General features: G+C 41.0%; 1 protein-coding gene across 10 annotated transcripts in view; it reads left to right on the top strand.

Moving 5' to 3' along the window:
- LOC144499695 (putative E3 ubiquitin-protein ligase HERC1) overlaps positions 1 to 19,919 on the top strand; it is a 297,885-nt gene that overhangs the window by 89,262 nt on the left and 188,704 nt on the right. For 7 of the 10 annotated variants that reach the window (XM_078222064.1, XM_078222029.1, XM_078222055.1 and 4 more), the window contains 8 exons: positions 2,967 to 3,093; positions 5,727 to 5,877; positions 6,330 to 6,612; positions 7,041 to 7,155; positions 8,632 to 8,683; positions 10,637 to 10,872; positions 11,815 to 12,024; positions 12,268 to 12,388. In XM_078222064.1, coding sequence (XP_078078190.1) covers positions 2,967 to 3,093; positions 5,727 to 5,877; positions 6,330 to 6,612; positions 7,041 to 7,155; positions 8,632 to 8,683; positions 10,637 to 10,872; positions 11,815 to 12,024; positions 12,268 to 12,388 — 1,295 coding nt within the window. The remainder of the gene's footprint in view (positions 1 to 2,966; positions 3,094 to 5,726; positions 5,878 to 6,329; positions 6,613 to 7,040; positions 7,156 to 8,631; positions 8,684 to 10,636; positions 10,873 to 11,814; positions 12,025 to 12,267; positions 12,389 to 19,919) is intronic. The other 3 variants (XM_078222046.1, XM_078222037.1, XM_078221999.1) reach the window with 1 other exon arrangement.

Here is a 19,919-nt window from a genome sequence, read left to right as displayed (position 1 = left end):
CACACTCAGGCACACTGAGGGAGAATTTAGCATGGTCAATGCATCTAACCAGCATGTCTTTTAGACTGTGGGAGGAAACCGGAGCACCTGGAGGAAACATGCAGACACGGGGAGAACGTGTAAACTCCACACAGACAGTGACCCAAGCCGGGAATCGAACTTGGGTCCCTGGCACTGTGAGGCAGCAGTGCTAACCACTGCCACTGTGCTGCCCCAATGAAAGAGTAGGTAATAGTACAATTGGATAGGATGAAAGTAGATAGAGATGAGTTACTTAACAGATTGGCAGCGCTCAAAATAGAAAAGTCACCTGATTCAAATGGGATGCATTCAAGATTGCTGTGTGTAGTAGTGATAGAGATAGTGGTGGTTTGCCTCAATCCTCCTTAAATATGGGCGCACTGTCAGAAGATGCAGAATTGTAAATGTTACACTTATGAACAAAAGGGTAAGTGATAAACCTGACAAAAAGAGGCCAATTAAACTAATGTCAGCCATGGGGAAAACTTAAATTAATTACATACGAAAATACAAAATATGAGCAGGAGCAGGTCATTTGATTCCTTGAGCCTGCTGTGCCATTCAATAAGATCATGGCTGATCTGTTTGTATCTTGTCATTTACTGTTTGCCATTATTGATTTGTTAAAGTTAAATTATGTTTGACTAACTTGATTGAGTTCTCTGATAAAGTAATGGAGAGAAGATTGAGATTAGTGCAGGTGATGTGTATATGGACTTTGAAACCACTTTTTAAAAAGTACCATATATTAGACCTGTTAGTAAAATTAAATATAATGGGATTAAAGGGATAGCAATGGAGGGAGTTTTGGGGGGAGAGGCATGACAGGGTTGGGGTATAAGAAATTCACTGAGGGATAATAGAAAAAAGTCATGCTAACATGTTTTTGCAGATCGAAAGGATGCTGTAGCATCTCTCAGGGATTAGAAATAGATGCACTGCTCTTTTGGATATATATATTAATGACGTGGATACACAGGGAAAAGTTTCAAGATTTACAGATGACATAAACCTTGGAGATTTAATAAATAATGCAGAGGATAATGAGATATCAGGAGAACATAGACTGAAATAGGGACACAGGTGGAAAATATAATTTGGCCCAGAGAGGCGTGACGGCATTCCGTTGGTTGGAAGAATGAGAGACAAATAGAAATGAAATAATTGTGATTTTTATTAATGACTTAAAGGAGGGGGCTGAAGGGTGGATCAGTAAATTTGCTGATGACACCAAGATTGGTGGAGTAGTGGATGAGGTGGAGGGCTGTTGTAGGCTGCAAAGAGACATAGATAGGATGCAAAGCTGGGCTGAAAAATGGCAAATGGAGTTTAACCCTGATAAATGTGAGGTGATTCATTTTGGTAGGACTAATTTAAATGTGGATTACAGGGTCAAAGGTAGGGTTCTGAAGACTGTGGAGGAACAGAGAGATCTTGGGGTCCATATCCACAGATCTCTCAAGGTTGCCACTCAAGTGGATAGAGCTGTGAAGAAGGCCTATAGTGTGTTAGCTTTTATTAACAGGGGGTTGGAGTTTAAGAGCCGTGGGGTTATGCTGCAACTGTACAGGACCTTGGTGAGACCACATTTGGAATATTGTGTGCAGTTCTGGTCACCTCACTATAAGAAGGATGTGGAAGCGCTGGAAAGAGTGCAGAGGAGATTTACCAGGATGCTGCCTGGTTTGGAGGGTAGGTCTTATGAGGAAAGGTTGAGGGAGCTAGGGCTGTTCTCTCTGGAGCGGAGGAGGCTGAGGGGAGACTTAATAGAGGTTTATAAAATGATGAAGGGGATAGATAGAAAGAGAGGCACATGGAGCACACCAGGATGATAGGGAGTGGAATAGCTTGATCTTGGTTTCAGATAAAGCTCGGCACAACATCGTGGGCCGAAGGGCCTGTTCTGTGCTGTACTGTTCTCTGTTCTAAATAGAATTTTAAAAGGGATGCAAACACAAATTGTTGAAAGTAGAAAGAGAAGTTGAGGAAGCTATTTAAAAGCGCACAAGGATCCTTGCTTTTTAAATAGTGACATGGGGTATAAAAGCAAGCAGATTTTGCTAAACCAGTGTAAATCATTGGTTGCGCCCCTGCTGTGGTACCATGTCCATTTCTCTCTCTCTCTCTCACCTTCTCACACTCGCACTCTATTGCTGTGTCTCACTTTTGTTCTCTGGTTTGTTGGTGGCGCTCTTACAGAAAATTAAGTTAACATTAGCTGTCAAAGCACTATTTCCCCATGACAGTGTGAGTGGGGAGAATTCTAAAAACATGTGTGTTTATGTGTATGGCACCTTTTCATTCTTTCCAGAATTGCCAGGAAAGTACTCATCTGTAAAAAATGTTTAATCACGGGCATCTGTTTGCTGCTGTGGGCAATGGTTTTTAAAACATTTTAAAACGGATGTATCAAAAGTAGGTGGGAAGTAGGCAGTGTGATACTGACACCATGGCTGGATACCAGCCCCAGGCTGCCTTAAGAAACATCCCGCCACATCAATCTAAACATGCTGCTCCACAACATGATTTCCCATTCGTGTCGTGGACAACCAGGCATGGATGGGTGATTCCAATCAGGCCTTCATCTGCATCTCATTAGCAGGACACAAGTCCGTTTCATGCTGGCCTGTGGTGGGAATTGCAACAAGACACGACGAGGAGCAGTGGAAGATCCTGCCATCATGTCATGTTGGCGTGCAACCAATTTTTCAACCACTCCACCCCACACACTGCATTCTCAAACCCCAACCTGCAATTAAAACCACTGCAGAGAGTATGGGAAAATTCCACTCATCAATTTTATTTCATTAGTGATCTGTCTTTGTATCACAAACAAATGTGATACAAGCAGAGTTATTTTCCACACTGCATTCTTTGGTATATATTGGATTTAGCATTTCATTGGAGGCAAATAATTTGCCAGATGCTCCTTATTGTTTTTGCAGATGCCAACCCAGTGAGAGACTAGTGGAAGTATATCAATGTGTCTCCAAGGTTAGAAGTACACTCCTAGCTCAAAAGAATGTTGTCTACAATACTGCAAACGTGCAGCTGCCTGCTTGGCCCAAACAGGTAAAAGATTAACTTAATGTTAATACACATTGACTCATGTCCTACAAATTAATCCCCGCCATGTACCTTTTGCACCTCTTATAGATCAGTCGTAGATTTTGCTTCTAATTATTCCTCTATGGCTGAGTTTCATGTCTGTTTCCATTTGTGAAATGCTGTGAAATATTGTAATTGTAAAAAATGCATGTTATTTTGCAGGAGCATTTTTCCCATTTTAAAAAAAGAGAATAAATTTCTTTATATTTGGACAAAAGTTACAAATGTTTATAGTTCTGAATGTTCTTCTAATGCAAAGGCTCCTGATGCTGTTAGTTTTCAAGGCTTCCATTATTTGAAGTAAAATGAGTGGGCCTATAATTCCTCAACACTGACTGGTTAAATACTTGAGTTAGAGTTTCACAAGTCATTAGCATCCAAGTAAAAGCTACAATAGCCAAGCAGAGCAGGCAAGTTAGCTCTGCTATCAGAAGTGATAATTTGCGTTGTGTTAGTACACATCTGATGGTAAATGCTGAGCTGCCCAAATCATAAAGGGAAACGTGAAACGGCTGCCAAAATGATTTTTGCAATGTGTACATTATGATGAGGTGTTCTGTAATCCGGGAATTGCGTCTCTGACCAATTATATTAAAATAAACATTCTTTTTTTAAAAAAAAACTAAAGAAATAAAAATTACTTAACCACAAAAATAGCTTCACACAGTTAACATTCTTTAAAACAGTTCCAAAGGATCTCAACTTAAACTACACTCAGAGCTAGTTTAGACTCACTTGTGGATTTCCTGTCACATTGCTCGTGAGAAGCGAAGGAATGCATTTGACCTTTTGCTACTTAGTCATGTGCTGTTTTATGCTCGTCTTCATTTTTTGAAACCCCATTTTTCTTCCAGCTTGTTTGCAATTTAATGATTTTTTTTTTTCAACTTCTCTCTTGTGTAGGAGAGAATCAGGTCACGTTTGCCATGTCGGGCTTGGGTAAATTACGACTTGCAGGCATTCACAACTCCACCACTTCACTGCCATTGCTGTGGCTCCATTAAATCCAATGGATTTATTGGAGCCGCAATCCAATCCAATAAAATAGTGTGCAACATAAAATGAGCAGTCAATTCCCTACTGCTCCTTTTGTACTCCGGCTAATGTTTGGGGAGTTGATTAGCTCAATTGGCTAGGTGGCTAGTTCATGATGCAGAGCAATTCCAAGAGCGAGGGTTCAATTCCTGTACCAACTGAGATTATTCATGAAGGCCTGCCTTCTCAACCTTACCCAATGTGTGATTATCCTCAGGTTAAATCACCACCAGTCAGTTTTCCCATTTGAGGGGGAGAGCAGCCTATGGTCATCTGGGACGATGGCAACTTTATCTTTTACTACGAATGTTGAATTCCTATAAATAAATTATATTTTTCTCTTGGTAATATCACTGCCATTTTTCTCATGTACTGAAAAACATGCTGGTGGGGATGTGATTGTCAGAACTCGAAGAACATAAGAAATAGGAGCAGGAGTAGGCCATCTAGCCCCTCGAGCCTGCCCCGCCATTCAATAAGATCATGGCTGATCTGATAGTGGTTTAGTTCCACTTACCCGCCCGCTCCCCATAACCCTTAATTCCCTTATTGATCAGAAATCTATCTACCTGTGACTTAAACATATTTAACGAGGTAGCCTCCACTGCTTCAATGGGCAGAGAATTCCAGAGATTCACTACCCTCTGAGAGAAGAGGTTCCTCCTCAACTCTGTTATTTTGAGGCTGTGTCCTCTAGTTCTTGTTTCCTTTCTAAGTGGAAAGAATCTCTCTGCCTCTACCCTGTCTAGCCCCTTCATTATCTTATATGTCTCTATAAGATCTCCCCTCAGCCTTCTAAACTCCAACGAGTACAGGCCCAATCTACTCAATCTCTCCTCATAAGCTAACCCCCTCATCTCCGGTATCAACCTGGTGAACCTTCTCTGTACTCCCTCCAAGGTCAATATATCCTTTCGCAAATAAGGTTAAGATTAAGAGTGGCTGCAAGGCTCTAAATCAATAATAAGTAGTGGTTTTGATATGTTAATGAACCAAGAGGAACTGTAGTAAGGCAATAAAATAAGTAGTTTCAAAATGGGTAATTTTAGTGCAAAGGGAGACACATCCAAGTTGTAAAAACTGTAAATAAGTGAGGCAATGATAGGGTAAGTTTACTTTTTTAAAATGTAGGAAAAGGGCACTTCTGAGAGACTGGATGAAAACAACAGATTACAGAGAGATCAAAGGAAAGGAATGAATTTAGAGCAACACCGAAACTTGTGTGGAGATGGAACTGATTAGACGCCCTGAAGAGAGTGGGAACAAGGCCAGACCTGGAGAACCGGTTGCTGTTGGCCTCAGAGGCCATTCCAAGAGCAAAAGGGCACTGAATGGTAACATTACTGGAATTCTATAGATATGAAAAAACTGTAAGGACTGTTGTCAAGCAGAAAAGGGAAGATTTTTCTTTAATGCAAAGCAATCTACTCAAAGATTGAGAAGGGTATTTGTATTCTGAAAAAGAATGTTAAACCTGAAGAGTAATACTAATTAAATGTACCGAATTTGAAAACAATAATCATTTGTTCTTGCATTAATAAATCAGCTTTATTTCTTTTTAGCTTTCAGTTGTCTCCGATAATGTCGAGGATGAACCACGAGAAAGCACTTCTACTGAGCAAACTGAGAACATTAGACAATCAGAAGAACCACAGTACAATATGGAAAGAGAGATTGTATTACTGGACACAGAGGATTTCCCAAAGATAAGCAGTGTGTAAACGGAGATTGCATTACTTTTTCCTGCTTTTTAACGTTTCAAGCAATAGCATGCCTTTCAGAAGGACTAATTTTAAATCTGCATGTAAAAAACAAATCCTCTCAATGTGTTGCAAGCTTTGTAAAGCTTTAAAAAGGCATCTTGTAGATGAGAGAAATAAGTTAGTCTTAACGTTCCTCAAAAACATCGTAAGCATTTTATTTTCTTTATTGTGGGTTGTAATGGTGGCATTCCTTGATTATTAAACTGGGATCTGTCAGGCAAAATGTGTGTTTGTTCATGTAGAAAATCCTGAAAGCCATTATGTGAAATATGCAGTAAGGTTTTCATGATTCTGATATGACCATTTAAAATGGGGACAATCCTGAAAACAGGGCTATTTATTCATTCCTGTTACAAAATTACCTGGTTTTAAGGTGTGAATTCTTCTTTCCCCATGTGGCAGAGGTTTTGGAGTGTTTCCTATCTCGAAAGGCTGCTTGTCACCATGAAAATGAAACCGTGTATGAATACTCAGGCACAAGTAGCCGGCCTAACAGCACTGGCAGTGTGGAAGTTCCAGAAACTGAAATAGCTTTGAAAGAAAAAAGAAAGGATTCGGAAGAGCAGTATTCCTTTATCTCCATGTGCCACTACGTGATTCTACACTCTGCCTTCCTCATTCTTGGAGTAAAGGCCATGTGGCTGGGGAAAGGATGGCAAGAAGACCCAATAATTGTTAAAACTAGGTCAGTCATTAACGTTATTCCTTTTTCCATCCCCCACTTAATATATTCCTTCCTTCCATCCACGTTCTCTTCTTTCCACCTGTGTATGCTTCCTCGCTCACTTCATTCCTCTCAGACCAATCATGGCGGGTGCTTCCTTTCAAAAAAAAAAGTGAAAACGACTTGCTTCAAGATGCTGTGTATTTGTAATGTCAAAAGTAGCTTTAAGTTCTATTGGTTGAAAGAGGAAGAGCAGGCTGGAGGAAGCAAGAAGTTCCATAGTTTTGAAGGCACTGAAAAGAATGTGTTTTAGTTCTGCTGACCTCCACTCTGTTTTTTTCGCAAAATGTTTGTCACTTGGAAGATATGAATTTGAGGCGTTTGTCTTCTTTTCGTCTTCAAAATTCAAAAAGCGTTTTAAATAACATTGACATGTTCATTGTTCATAGGAAAGGAACTTCTCCACAAGATGAACAGTCATCTCGGGCAAGACTCATACAAAATCAAAGTGACTCTGATGCAAGGAAGCAAGTGAATAAAGAAGTATGTGTTCCACATTCCGAGGTAGTTGTACACCAAAAGGCGTTTGAATACTGCTGGTCAATGATGACAAAACATGTAATCGATCTAATGAACTGTCCGTCCAAATGCTTGACTATCTCCTTTCATTTACTGAGCATGCCTCAACATCAACAGCCCCTTTTCAGAAAATTAATGTTCATATTGTTATGGAGTATCTGAAGATACTCGACACAAAGTCAGCTGTAGGCAAGTCCTGGTGGGTCTGGCAGCATCTGTGGAGAAAGAAACACAGTTAATGTTTCGAGCAGTTTATTCATAAAGAGTATGCATACAGAGGAATGCACTCTCCGAATTGTCTGAGGCTATTCAAAGCTACACAGTTTCTTCCAGATTATTATATAATCCTTGCGATACTTTATTTATTTGTGCCACAAATAGGCTTACATTAACACTGCCATGAAGTTGGGGTGGCGCAGTAGCACAGTGGTTAGCACTGCTGCTCACAGTGCTTGGGACCCCGGCTTGGGTCACTGTCTGTGTCGAGTTTGCACGTTCTTCCTGTGTCTGTGTGGGTTTCCTTCAGATGCCCCAGTTTCCTCCCACAGTCCAAAGACGTGCTGGTTAGGTGCATTGGCCATGCTAAATTCTCCCTCGGTGTACCCGAACAGGCGCCAGAGTGTGGCAACTAGGATTTTCACAGTAACTTAATTACAGTGTTAATGTAAGCCTACACGTGACACTATTTTATAAACTTTATTTTATTACAATGAAAATCCCCTAGTCATCACTGTCCGATGCCTGTTCGGGTACACTGAGGGAGAATTTAGCACGGCCAATGCACCTAACCAGCATGTCTTTTGGACCATGGGAGGAAGCCAGAGCACCCGGAGAAAACCCATGCAGACATGGGGAGAACGTGCAGACTCTGCACTTCATCATTGACTCACATTGTTCTTATCTCTCATGTCTAATTCTGTACGTCCACAATTACAAAGATACAAAAAGTCACAGAATGGCCTGATCTTTACCAAAGGTATCAGCAATTAATTCAGAAACACAAATTTACCTTATTCAGCCAGACGATTTACTGCATTGTCCAGTCATTCCCCACTTATGGCCTGACCCTGCTCAGTCATCCAGTTCCTAATCTGACAAAATGGCATATTTCTTATTACATCTGCTCTCATGGGTTTTTTTTTTACTGCAAACATCAAACCTGTGCAATCCCAGGGTCCACCACTTCAATATATATAACTGTCTTGTGCTCATCATTTGGTTCAGCTCCTTTTTGTATTGTTTATGTTCCCTTTATTACTCATCTGTGGATTCACTACATTAAATACCTATTTCCTTATACATATTTCTGCGGTATGCATATGATTTATGTTGTGATTTGTAAAGTGAAGTGTCGGATCTCAACCTTCCCTTCCATCTAGCTTACAAAAGTAGTTAGTTGCTTGTTGCAAAAGTTGCATTTACCTTTGTCATTCTGAATTTGTTTCTTGTCTTGCATTCTAGTTTTCCGAAGGCCAATCGAGAATGCAGCCAAGATCATCTGATCACTCATTAGGTATGATTTCCAGGTGCTTGACAACTGTATTGCTTCATTATTCACGTAGTCTCCAGCTAATTAGCTGTTGTCAGAAAGGTTGATGCAATTATTTGTGAATCATTAAAAGTATCCAATCAATCAGAAGATTCTCCCGACCAGATTATATAAGCACCGGCCTTTTAGCTCAGATCAAGCCCAAGATTGGGAGCAATGCGTTATTTTGACAGCTTGGATCTTGTTTGTCTCCCTTATGGGGACCATGAATTAGATTCAATTGGAATTTGAATCTGGTATTTGGAGCAAGCAAAGGATAGATTTGGGTTTCCCCAGGTCACTCTGCATATTGGCTTTGTAGCTTTAAGAATGAAGTGAAAACTTTTTTTTAAAAAGGAGGTATTTCAAGATTATAAGACTTCGCAGGATACACTAATCTAATCTTGTGTACATCGTTGACGAGTTGCATTTGGGATACTGTGTATAATTTTAAGTATGCAATCTACAAAATGACAATCGTATGAATAAGGTATCAAAGCCTGCACAACAAGGACTGCAATGGATCAAGAAGGTGGCTCACCACCACCTTCACAAGGGCAATTGGGGATTGGTGTTCACATTTTGTGAAATAATTTTATAAAGGCAATAGCAGGATTGATTTCATGACTGACAGCTTGTGTTGCAAAGAAATACCAGCAAAACTGAACTTGGTTGCATCAGAGAAAATCATTGAAAGAAGTTTAAAATGCTGTCATCTTGAAATAACACCAACCTCGGAAATACATGACATGTAACTATCAAATCGGAAGGAACGTTTGCTTCCTAGAATAACGGATGTCTGCAACCAACTTGCAGCAAAAACAGTTACTCTTCTATTTGATATCTCTTATTTATAAAACCTGAACTGCTATTGAACTTTTCAGGACATCATCTTCCTACACCCGTACATTCAGGGAACTAAGCATTTAAATCCCACAAGCTTCAGTAGTATTTTTAGACTCATTCCTTGTTTTTCCCCCCCCAAGATATATTAGTGCAGATTTGGTGGTTAAAAAATAATGGTCAGGATATCAGTATTAGTATTAAAGAGTAGTTGGATAGCAACTTCTAGCACCTATGAATGCATATTTCAACGGTCAAAATCTGGAATTTGTTGTCCAATTTGCCTCCTCCAGAAGCTTTGCTCTTAACAGTAACTCGCCAAGTGAGTTGACATTAAACCACATGGGAAAGGTATAAAGTTGCATTACCTATGCAATAGATATCCACAAAGCTAGCCAGAAAAAGTTAGGGCTTATCCAAACCAGTATAAATAACTTTTTAACTGAGCTATTGCTATACAATTTCTCTGGCACTGAAAATTGACTTACAATTGTAGATTTTTTTATTCCTTCAGATTTAATAAAAATGCATATTTTACCTTCTGTCTCATCTCTAAATTCCATTTTTGTTATCCCCTCTATTATTTATCTTTCTGTACATGATTTACCATTGAATTAATATTTCTAACAAATACTTCCTCCTTCAAATTCCGCACACCTTATTAAGACATCTTCAACCTAATTGGGTACTGAGGCCATCACACCTGGTCCCCGTTGATAGGGGAACCGTACATGATCCTCGCCGGAGAGAACTTTTCCCGCAAGGCCACAGAGGCAAGTGAGTCTGTATGATTCCGTCCCAGACTCACTAATTCCATTCAAATTAGATTTAAAATGTATTTAAATATTATAATTAGCCTCACGCCGGATATCCTGTGCCGTTAAGATTGTGAGGGGCAAGAAGCTGATTTCTTGGCCCTCTCGCGATGTTACTGGCTCATCCCGTCCATTGGCCGGCGGGACGCAATGGGAAGATCACCCCCATAGAATTTCACCCATTGTATTCATGGAGCATATTGGAATCATTTATCTTGTTCAGTCGTGACAGTGAATTACAGCATTGACGTTTTGTTGGATTATTTTCCTTTTTACCTAGGAGTGCCATTGTGTTCGTTGGGCATTATGAAAGATGCATGGCAGCTGCTAAGGCAGTGTATTAGCCCACCAGAAAATACCCAGGCTACCACATTTGTACCTTTGCTGAATGATATCTTTCAATTCCTTTGTGGACATCTTACTCGGACTTCAAACCTGGTAGAACAAGAAACAGGCAAGAAATCTGACCCTAAGGCAATTATTACAGCAATGGGTCACCAGCAACAAAGAGCTGAGGTGCGAATATTTATTTATTTGGTGAGACCAGCGCATGTAATAATGTAGTTGTAAGGATTCATCTTTGTGCAGGTATTATGAACATATCACTGTAATAATTGGGGAAAAACTTGATTAATATTGTAATAGTTAAAATTATTTGAGTAAACTGACCCATGTAATTTAAATATAATTTGATTGATGATTCTTGGGGTGGCATGGTGGCACAGTGGTTAGCACTGTTGCCTCACAGCGCCAGGGACCCAAGTTCGATTCCTGGCTTGGGTCACTGTCTGTGTGAAGTTTGCACGTTCTCCTCGTGTCTGCGTGGGTTTCTGCTGGGTGCTCTGGTTTCCTCCCACAGTCCAAAGATGTGTGGGTTAGATGGATTGGCCATGCTAAATTGCCCCTTAGTGTCAGGGGAATTAGCTAGAGTAAATACATGGAGTTATGGAGATGGGGCCTGAATGTGATTGTGGTCATTGAAGACTTGGTGGGCCGAATGGCTTCCCTCTGCACTGTAGGATTCTATGATAATGTGCCATGGCAGTAACTGACTGACAGCATGATTTCATAGAATTGGAGAAATTTATTGACAGAGCAATCCATTTGGTCTGTTGTACCTCTACCAAAAGTTAAATAGTGAGAACCTTGCCCTTTCCCACTCCCTTCAATATTTCATTATTTCAGATAGTTACCTTCCTCCCCATTAAAAGCTATTATGAATTCTGGTAACACTGCAGTTTCACGTGCAACATTTCATGTCCTCACATCCCTTTGCACAAAAGACAGTCTCCCAACTTTCGCTTTATCTTTCATGGTCTTAAATTTATGCTCTCTAAAAATAAAATTTTCCTCATAGTAATTCTGAACATGTCTATCCAATAATATAATTTTCCTTAGATAGAAAATGTGTTTTAATTATGACACCCTAGTGCCAGTCTTACTTTTGCTCTGTTATAGCTCCGCCTTGAAGCCCTTTGCCAGATTTCATCTTTTCTTTCTGAAATGGAGGGTAAAGGTGGCACCTCATTGGATAGTTCAGGATTGTCATTGAAGTCGACAGGTCTTCTACTGACAGTACAGTTGCAGTTTCTAACTGGCTGCTTTGACTTGGGAACAGCGAACACAACAAACATCAAACGGAATTGTGGAAAGCTCCAGCATTACACGGTAAAGGAACAATGCTTTTCCTTCTTCAAAATTTATAATGAACCAAAATATATAAAGGGTTTAAATATAATTATTTTGCACAAGTATTGTGTTGAATGACACTATAAATATTATTCACCTCTATTAAATAGCACCCAGCATGTTCTATCGTAAGGCATAAATATAATACATTCTTCATATTTATTCTGATTTATAATGGAAATACAGATGATCTCCTAATATGTTTTGTTACCGCCACTTTAGGATGTAACACAGGCTGCCCATGGAAGTACACAGATGGAGCTCCAGGCCGCAGCACACAAACTTTACCAACATTTGGTTTCATCTCTGAAACGCGGACTTGCAACTGGAAAGGAATTCTCAGGTTTAAAAATAATTGTGTTAATTTGGAGATAAAGAATGTTTAATAAATTAGAATAATTATATTCACTAGTGTCATTATTAATAATAGGGAGCCTTTTGATTAGTTTCTTTTTCCCTGACCTCTCCAAAAAATTGAACAGAGTCATCAGAAAATGTGTATCTAATACACCAGGAAAGTAAATAGTTTGGATGGTCTTAAATGGCCACAAGACTCCTCCTATACAAAATGCACAGTCTAGATAAATGATTAATAACACAAGTTTACTTTCTTGACTTTGACATAACATGTGTTGGCCACATGCTTCCAGCTGCCAACAAGAAATTGCAGAATACGGTTATATGTATTTTTAAAATTATAAAATCACAAATGTAGGATTGTGGGAAAAGTGGTGAATGTGGCCCACTATACTTGAGTGGCACCAATTTCAAGAAATTATAACATTTCATAGAACAGAAGGAGCTACTTTTCCATTTTTCAGTTGAAAGATTGAGAATTCAATTATTTATTTCCTAAACAGTGTTTGGGTTTAAGGATATTTTTAAAATATAAAAGCTGCAAGACTGAAACATTGTTAATTTTAATTTTTTGAGAGCTTTCTGTTTATTAAAGATTGTGAAAGCCATGAATAGTGCCTTAAATATTTTTAGGTAGGATGTAAAGCATATGATTATGTTGTGGGTGACAGCAAAAAGAAGGCTGCATATGGATTGAGGGAGGAAGCTCAACAGGCAGGACCCCATGGAGGGTATGGTGAGGTGAAGACCTGATCGTTCAGAAACAAAAACAGAAAATGCTGGAAAATCTCATCAGCTCTGACAGCATCTGTGGAGAGAGAATAGAGCCAATGTTTTGAGTCAGGGTGACTCTTTGTCAAGTTAGGTTTGGGTACCTTCCTCCCATGCATACCTCCCCCTTAAGTTTCCACTGCACAATATTGCCATATCTTGCATCTATCAAACTCTACTCTATTCCTGCCTGAAGTTCCTGGATATTCTCCAAGTTCTGTTACACCCCAGCCCCCTTTTCACCAGGATTCTTTCTTCCACCCAAAAACCCCCTTCCTCCCCCACAATCCCTCCAAAGCTGCTGCTGTGCTCCCAAATTGGAGAAGATGTGGGGGAAAAGGCTGCATTGTTCATTGGAACCTTCCGCCAGGGTTCTCAAATTCTGGATCCCCACTTGAAGTACTCCACTACCACCTCATCCCATTTCCCCAACTTCATTTCCTGGGGCTTCATGACCCCACCACTGCCCACAAATTATTGTGTCCCTCGTGATAAATGACGTCGCCTTTTCTTTCAAGCTCTGATTGATGATGGTAGCACAGAAATCTGAGATCATAGAATGGTTATGGCCCAAAAGGAGACCAATTAGCTCTTGGTGCTCCTGCCAGCTCTCTGCAAGGGCAACACAGTGTCCCATGAACCCACAGTTTCCCCATAGCACTGCAATTTATTTTTCTTCAGATAATCATTGAATTTTCTTTTGAGAACCATGATTGAATCTCCTTCACTGCACTTTTAGTGCATTGCAGGACCTAACTATTTGCTACGTTTTTAAAAAATTCTTCTTGTCACTTTTGGTTCTTTGTTCATTCACTGTAAATTGGTAGTGTCCAATGATTCTCAATCCTTCTGCCTACTCTGTTCATGATTTTGGACATCTCTATCAAATATTCTCTCAACTTTCTCTTCTCTAAGGAGGCAGTCGATGGCCCACTTCTGTGGGTCTATTGAGGATGGTAAATGACCAATTAATGTTCGCTTAAGAGTTTTATCCTGCTGCTGCTTTAATCAGAGGTAGAAGTTTAACAACACCAGGTTAAAGTCCAACAGGTTTATTTGGTAGCAAAAGCCACACAAGCTTTCGGAGCTCTAAGCCCCTTCTTCAGGTGAGTGGGAATTCTGTTCACAAACAGAGCATATAAAGACACAAACTCAATTTACATGAATAATGGTTGGAATGCGAATACTTACAACTAATCAAGTCTTTAAGAAACAAAACAATGTGAGTGGAGAGAGCATCAAGACAGGCTAAAAAGATGTGTATTGTCTCCAGACAAGACAGCCAGTGAAGCTCTGCAGGTCTAGGCAACTGTGGGAGTTACAAATAGTGTGACATGAACCCAATATCCCGGTTGAGGCCGTCCTTGTGTGTGCGGAACTTGGCTATCAGTTTCTGCTCAGCGACTTAGAGCTTCATAATAATTCTTAGAGCTCCGAAAGCTTGTGTGGCTTTTGCTACCAAATAAACCTGTTGGACTTTAACCTGGTGCTGTTAAACTTCTTACTATGTTTACCCCAGTCCAACGCCGGCATCTCCACATCTTAATCAGAGGTGGCAGGGGCCCATGCCAAGTGTCCACCCTTGCAGATTTCCCAGTGCACTGTGGTCAGGGGGATTTCACCTTTAATGCCCCCACACAAGGTGTAACTCTCCTTCCTGAGTCCCCCACCCAACACAATATATGAACCCCGCTAGATCCTCTGACATAACTTCCTCATCCAAGAATCTTGGGTTGTGGTCTGAGCCTCCTATTTCGAATTATCCAAGGGTGCACTCCATAAGGGCACATTGCATTACCATTTTGCATTCCAGCAGCTTTCTCAGGACTTTCCCTCAGGTTTTCTTCGTCTTTTAGTTCTTTTCCAGCACACATTTCAGTGAAGACGGTGGAAAATACTGATTTTGTTTCTCTCGTCATCCATAGAATGATAAAATTCCATCAACAACAAAAATACTTGTATCTATTTAATGTCTTTAACATAGAAAAATATCCCAACATGCTTCACCAGTATGTCAGGAAAAACAGCCACTCAGCTAAAGGAGAAGGAATTTGGAGACATGACCAAAAGAACAAGATTCTATGGCTGCTGGAAATCTGAAATAAGCACTTTGGGCATTTTTGTTTTTAAGTCTGACAGCTTTTGAGAAGAGAAACAGAGTTAATGGATGGAATACTACAAGAATTTGGCAAAGTGTCAGTACTGGTGAGAAAACAGATGTGGAACTCTCCAGCTTCTCTGGCCAGTTTTCTCTCCAGATCTTGTCCCTTTAATTGAAAAGAAAGAGTGGATGTGGTTTGGCAGAGACACTTAGAGCCGGGAACTGGCTCCACTTAACAAAGGGTGCCCTGCTCATAGAAATAAATATTAATTGCCACACCCCTCTCCCCAACAACGAAGGTATCTGTGCCTCCCTCCATCTTCACCTCTCTCTTTCCCCCCCCCCCACCCTGATCATTTCCATCGATGTCTGCTTTCTTTCATTTACCCTGCCCCCTCAACCACCACCACCACCACCAAGTCTGTGCACATGAGGCTCCCCAGTCTGTCAATGCCAGCCTGTGCCGGGGAAGTGCCAAGGTACTGCCTGGCCATGTCCCTCTTCCCCAGTGGCTGTACTGACTTTTGCACCCCCGGGGTGATCCGCTCAATTACATCTATGCGAACCTGTTGTAAAATGAGCCAACGGGAGGTATGAAAATCTCTTGGCGGATAGAGAGGTGTTTAATTAGATTTAAATTTATTAAATCATATTGAAAACAGATTCATGCCACTGATTATATTATTGGCTAGGGGTGGCAAAAATCAGAGGTTGCGATCTTTGTGATTTTCGGGTTTTGCTGGATCTTGAGCCCCACTGGCGATCTTGCAGATGGTGACTGTGGGCTCAAGATCCCCCAATGTTTATAGTCAGTGATCTTTGATCACAATTCTGAACTCTTGAGGTCAGTGACAGGGGAATCGTGGTAATATCACTGGATTAATAATAGCGAGGTCCAAGCTAATGTCCTGGAGACACAGGTTGAAATCCCACAGCAGCTAAAGTCCCATCTTTACACTTAACATACCCTCCGTTGTGTTGTGTGACTCCACCAACTACTATGCCAAATGGGATAGAGTCAGAACAGATCTAGCATCCATGAAGCAGTGTGGACCATCAGTAATAAAGTACCACATCAAAAGTTATTGTGGAAAATAATGGTAAAGGAGATAAACTGTTGGCACAGATAGAAGATTGACTCGCTGACAAGCAGAAAGGTGGCATAAATAGGTTGGTAAGATGTAACGAATGGTGTGCCACAGGGATCAGTGCGAAGACTTCAACTGTTTACAATTCTGATAAATTACTTGGATGAACGGATTGATGGGATGGTTACCAAATTTACTGATGACACAAAGTGATGTACAAAACTAATTTGTGAAGAGGATATAAGGAGGCTACAAAAGGATATAGATAGGTTAACTGAATGTAAAATGTGGGAAATATGAAATTGTTCATTTTGGCAGGAAGGAAAAAAAAAGCAGCATTTTATCTAAATGGTATAGCTCTGAGTTGCAGAGAGATGTTCGTATCTTAGTGCACGAATCACAAAAGGCTAGTGTCCAGGCACAGCAGTAATTAGGAAAGCGAATAGATTGTTATTTTTTATTGTGAGGCGAATTGAATATAAAAGTGGGGAGGTTATGCTTAAGGTGTACAGGGCATCAATGAGAACTGTTAGGATCCTGGACCAGAACCCCAAGGTTTATTATGAAGCCAGACTAGACCCTAACAACTGCTCTATTTTGGCAGAAATGTGAGGAAAGGATGCTTCGCTCCAGGAAGAATTTTACTGACAAATTAGGGATATATTATTAAAACAAGCTTTATTCATAGCACAGTTTAAGCATAACTCAAACAAAATGAAGCAGTTTAACTTTTAACAATTTTTAAACATGAAAAGAGGTACGGTTGGACAGGCTAGGCTTGTATCTGCTGGAGTTTAGAAGAGATAAGTGGTGACTTGATTGAAACATAAGATCCTCAGGGATCTTGACAGGATGGATGTGGAAAGAATGTTTCCTCTTGTCGGAGAATGCAGAACTATGGGTCACTGTTGAAAAATAAGGGGTCACCCATTTACAATGGAGATGTGGTGAAATCTTTTCATTGAGGGTCATGCGTCTTTGGAACTCTCTTCCTGAAAAGGCATTGGAAGCGAGTCTTTGAATATTTTTAAGGAAGAGGTGGATGACTTCTTGGTAAGCAAGGGGTGACAGGTTATCAGAGGTAGGTGAGAAGAAGATTTGAGATTACAATTGGATTGGCCATGATCTTAATAAATGGCAGAGCAGATTCGAGGGGCTGAATGGCCTACTCCTGCTCTTTATTCGTATGATCAGCAGCAGCAAAATTGCATACCTCATTGCCCAGCACACTCCTCATTCCATCAAGCCAAGGGATCAACCTTGGTTGAATGAGTCATACAAGAGGGAATTCCAGGAGTACTACCAGCACACCTTAAAATGAGGTGTCAAACTGGTGAAGCTACAACATAGGACTACATGCAGCAGAAGCAGCAAGCGATTGACAGAACTAAGCAATTCCACAACCAATGGATCAAATCGAAGCTTAACAGTCCTGCCACATCCAGTCACAAATAGTGGTGGACAATTATAAAACTAATTGGAGGAAGGTCCACAAATATCCCCTCCCTCAATGATGGGAGTGCCCAGCACATCAGTGAAAAGTAAATGATCCCCCTCAGCCTCTTTGGGGAACCTCAGCATCACAGATGTCAATCTTTAACCATGGTTCAGACCATGTGATATCAAGAAACCGCTGAAGGCACTGAATGCTGCAAAGGCTATGGACCCTGACCACATTCTGGCAAAAATATTGAAGACTTCTGCTCTTAGACCTAGCTGTTCCTGTAGCTAATCTGTTCCATTACAGCTACAACCTGACAATGTGGAAAGTTGCCCAGGTATGTCCTGTCCACAAAATGCAAAGCAAATCCTAACCAGCCAATTTACATAGACATAGAACAGTGCAGCACAGTACAGGCCCTTCGGCCCATGATGTTGTGCCGAACCTTTTCTGAAACCAAGATCAAGCTATCCCACTCCCTATCATTCTAGTGTGCTCCATGTGCCTATCCAATAACCGCTTGAAAGTTCCTAAAGTGTCCGACTCCACTATCGCAGCAGGCAGTCCATTCCACACCCCAACCACTCTGAGTAAAGAACCTACCTCGGACATCCCTCCTATATCTCCCACCACGAACCTTATAGTTATGCCCCCTAGTAACAGCTACATCCACCCGAGGAAATAGTCCCTGAACGTACACTCTATCCCCCTCATTATCTTATAAATCTCTATTAAGTCGTCTCTCAACCTCCTCCACTCCAGAGAGAAAAGCCCTAGCTCCCTCAACCTTTCCTCATAAGACCTACCCTCCAAACCAGGCAGCATCCTGGTAAATCTCTTTTGCACTCTTTCCAGTGCTTTCACATCTTTCTTATAGTGAGGTGACCAGAACTGCGCACACTATTCCAAATGTGGTCTCACCAAGGTCCTGTATAGTTGCAGCATAACCCCACGGCTCTTAAACTCCAACCCCCTGTTAATAAACGCTAACACACTATAGGCCTTCTTCACGGCTCTATCCACTTGAGTGGCAACCTTCAGAGATCTGTGGATATGAACCCCAAGATCTCTCTGTTCCTCTACATTCCTCAGAACTCTACCTTTGACCCTGTAATCCACATTCAAATTTGTCCTACCAAAATGAATCACCTCGCACTTATCAGGGTTAAACTCCATCTGCCATTTTTCGGCCCAGCTCTGCATCCTATCAATGTCTCTTGCCCTCCACCTCATCCACTACTCCACCTATCTTGGTATCATCCGCAAATTTACTGATCCACCTTTCGGCCCCCTCCTCCAAGTCATTTATAAAAATCACAAATAGCAGAGGACCCAGCACTGATCCTTGTGGTACACTGCTGGTAACTGGTTTCCAGTCTGAAAATTTTCCATCCACCACTGCCCTCTGTCTTCTATGAGATAGCCAGTTACTTATCCAATCGGCCAAATTTCCCTCTATCCTACACCTCCTTACTTCCTTCATGAGCCAACCATAGGGGACCTTATCAAACGCCTTACTAAAATCCATGTATATGACATCAACTGCTCTACCTTCATCTACACACTTAGTTACCTCCTCAAAAAATTCAATCAAATTTGTGAGGCAAGGCTTACCCGTCACAAATCTGTGTTGACTATCCCGGATTAAGCTGCATCTTTCTAAATGGTCGTAAATCCTATCCCTCAGGACCTTTTCCATTAACTTACCGGCCACTGAAGTAAGACTAACCGGCCTATAATTACCAGGGTCATTCCTATTTCCTTTCTTGAACAGAGGACAACATTTGCCACTCTCCAGTCCTCTGGCACTATCCCCGTGGACAGTGAGGACCCAAAGATCAAAGCCAAAGGCTCTGCAATCTCATCTCTTGCCTCCCAAAGAATCCTAGGATATATCTCATCTGGCCCAGGGGACTTATCGACCTTCAGGTTTTTCAAAATTGCTAATATATCTTCCCTCAGAACATCTACCTCCTCCAGTCTATCAGCCTGTATCACACTCTCATCCTCAAAAACATGGCCCCTCGCCTTGGTGAACACTGAAGAAAAGTATTAATTCATCACCTCTCCTATCTCTTCTGACTCCATGCACAAGTTCCCACTACTGTCCTTGACC

Source organism: Mustelus asterias, chromosome 1 (genome assembly GCF_964213995.1).
Source record: "Mustelus asterias chromosome 1, sMusAst1.hap1.1, whole genome shotgun sequence".
Taxonomy (NCBI): domain Eukaryota; kingdom Metazoa; phylum Chordata; class Chondrichthyes; order Carcharhiniformes; family Triakidae; genus Mustelus; species Mustelus asterias.
Note: the sequence above shows the minus strand (reverse complement) of the source record. Positions and strands in the feature narration are given on the sequence as shown.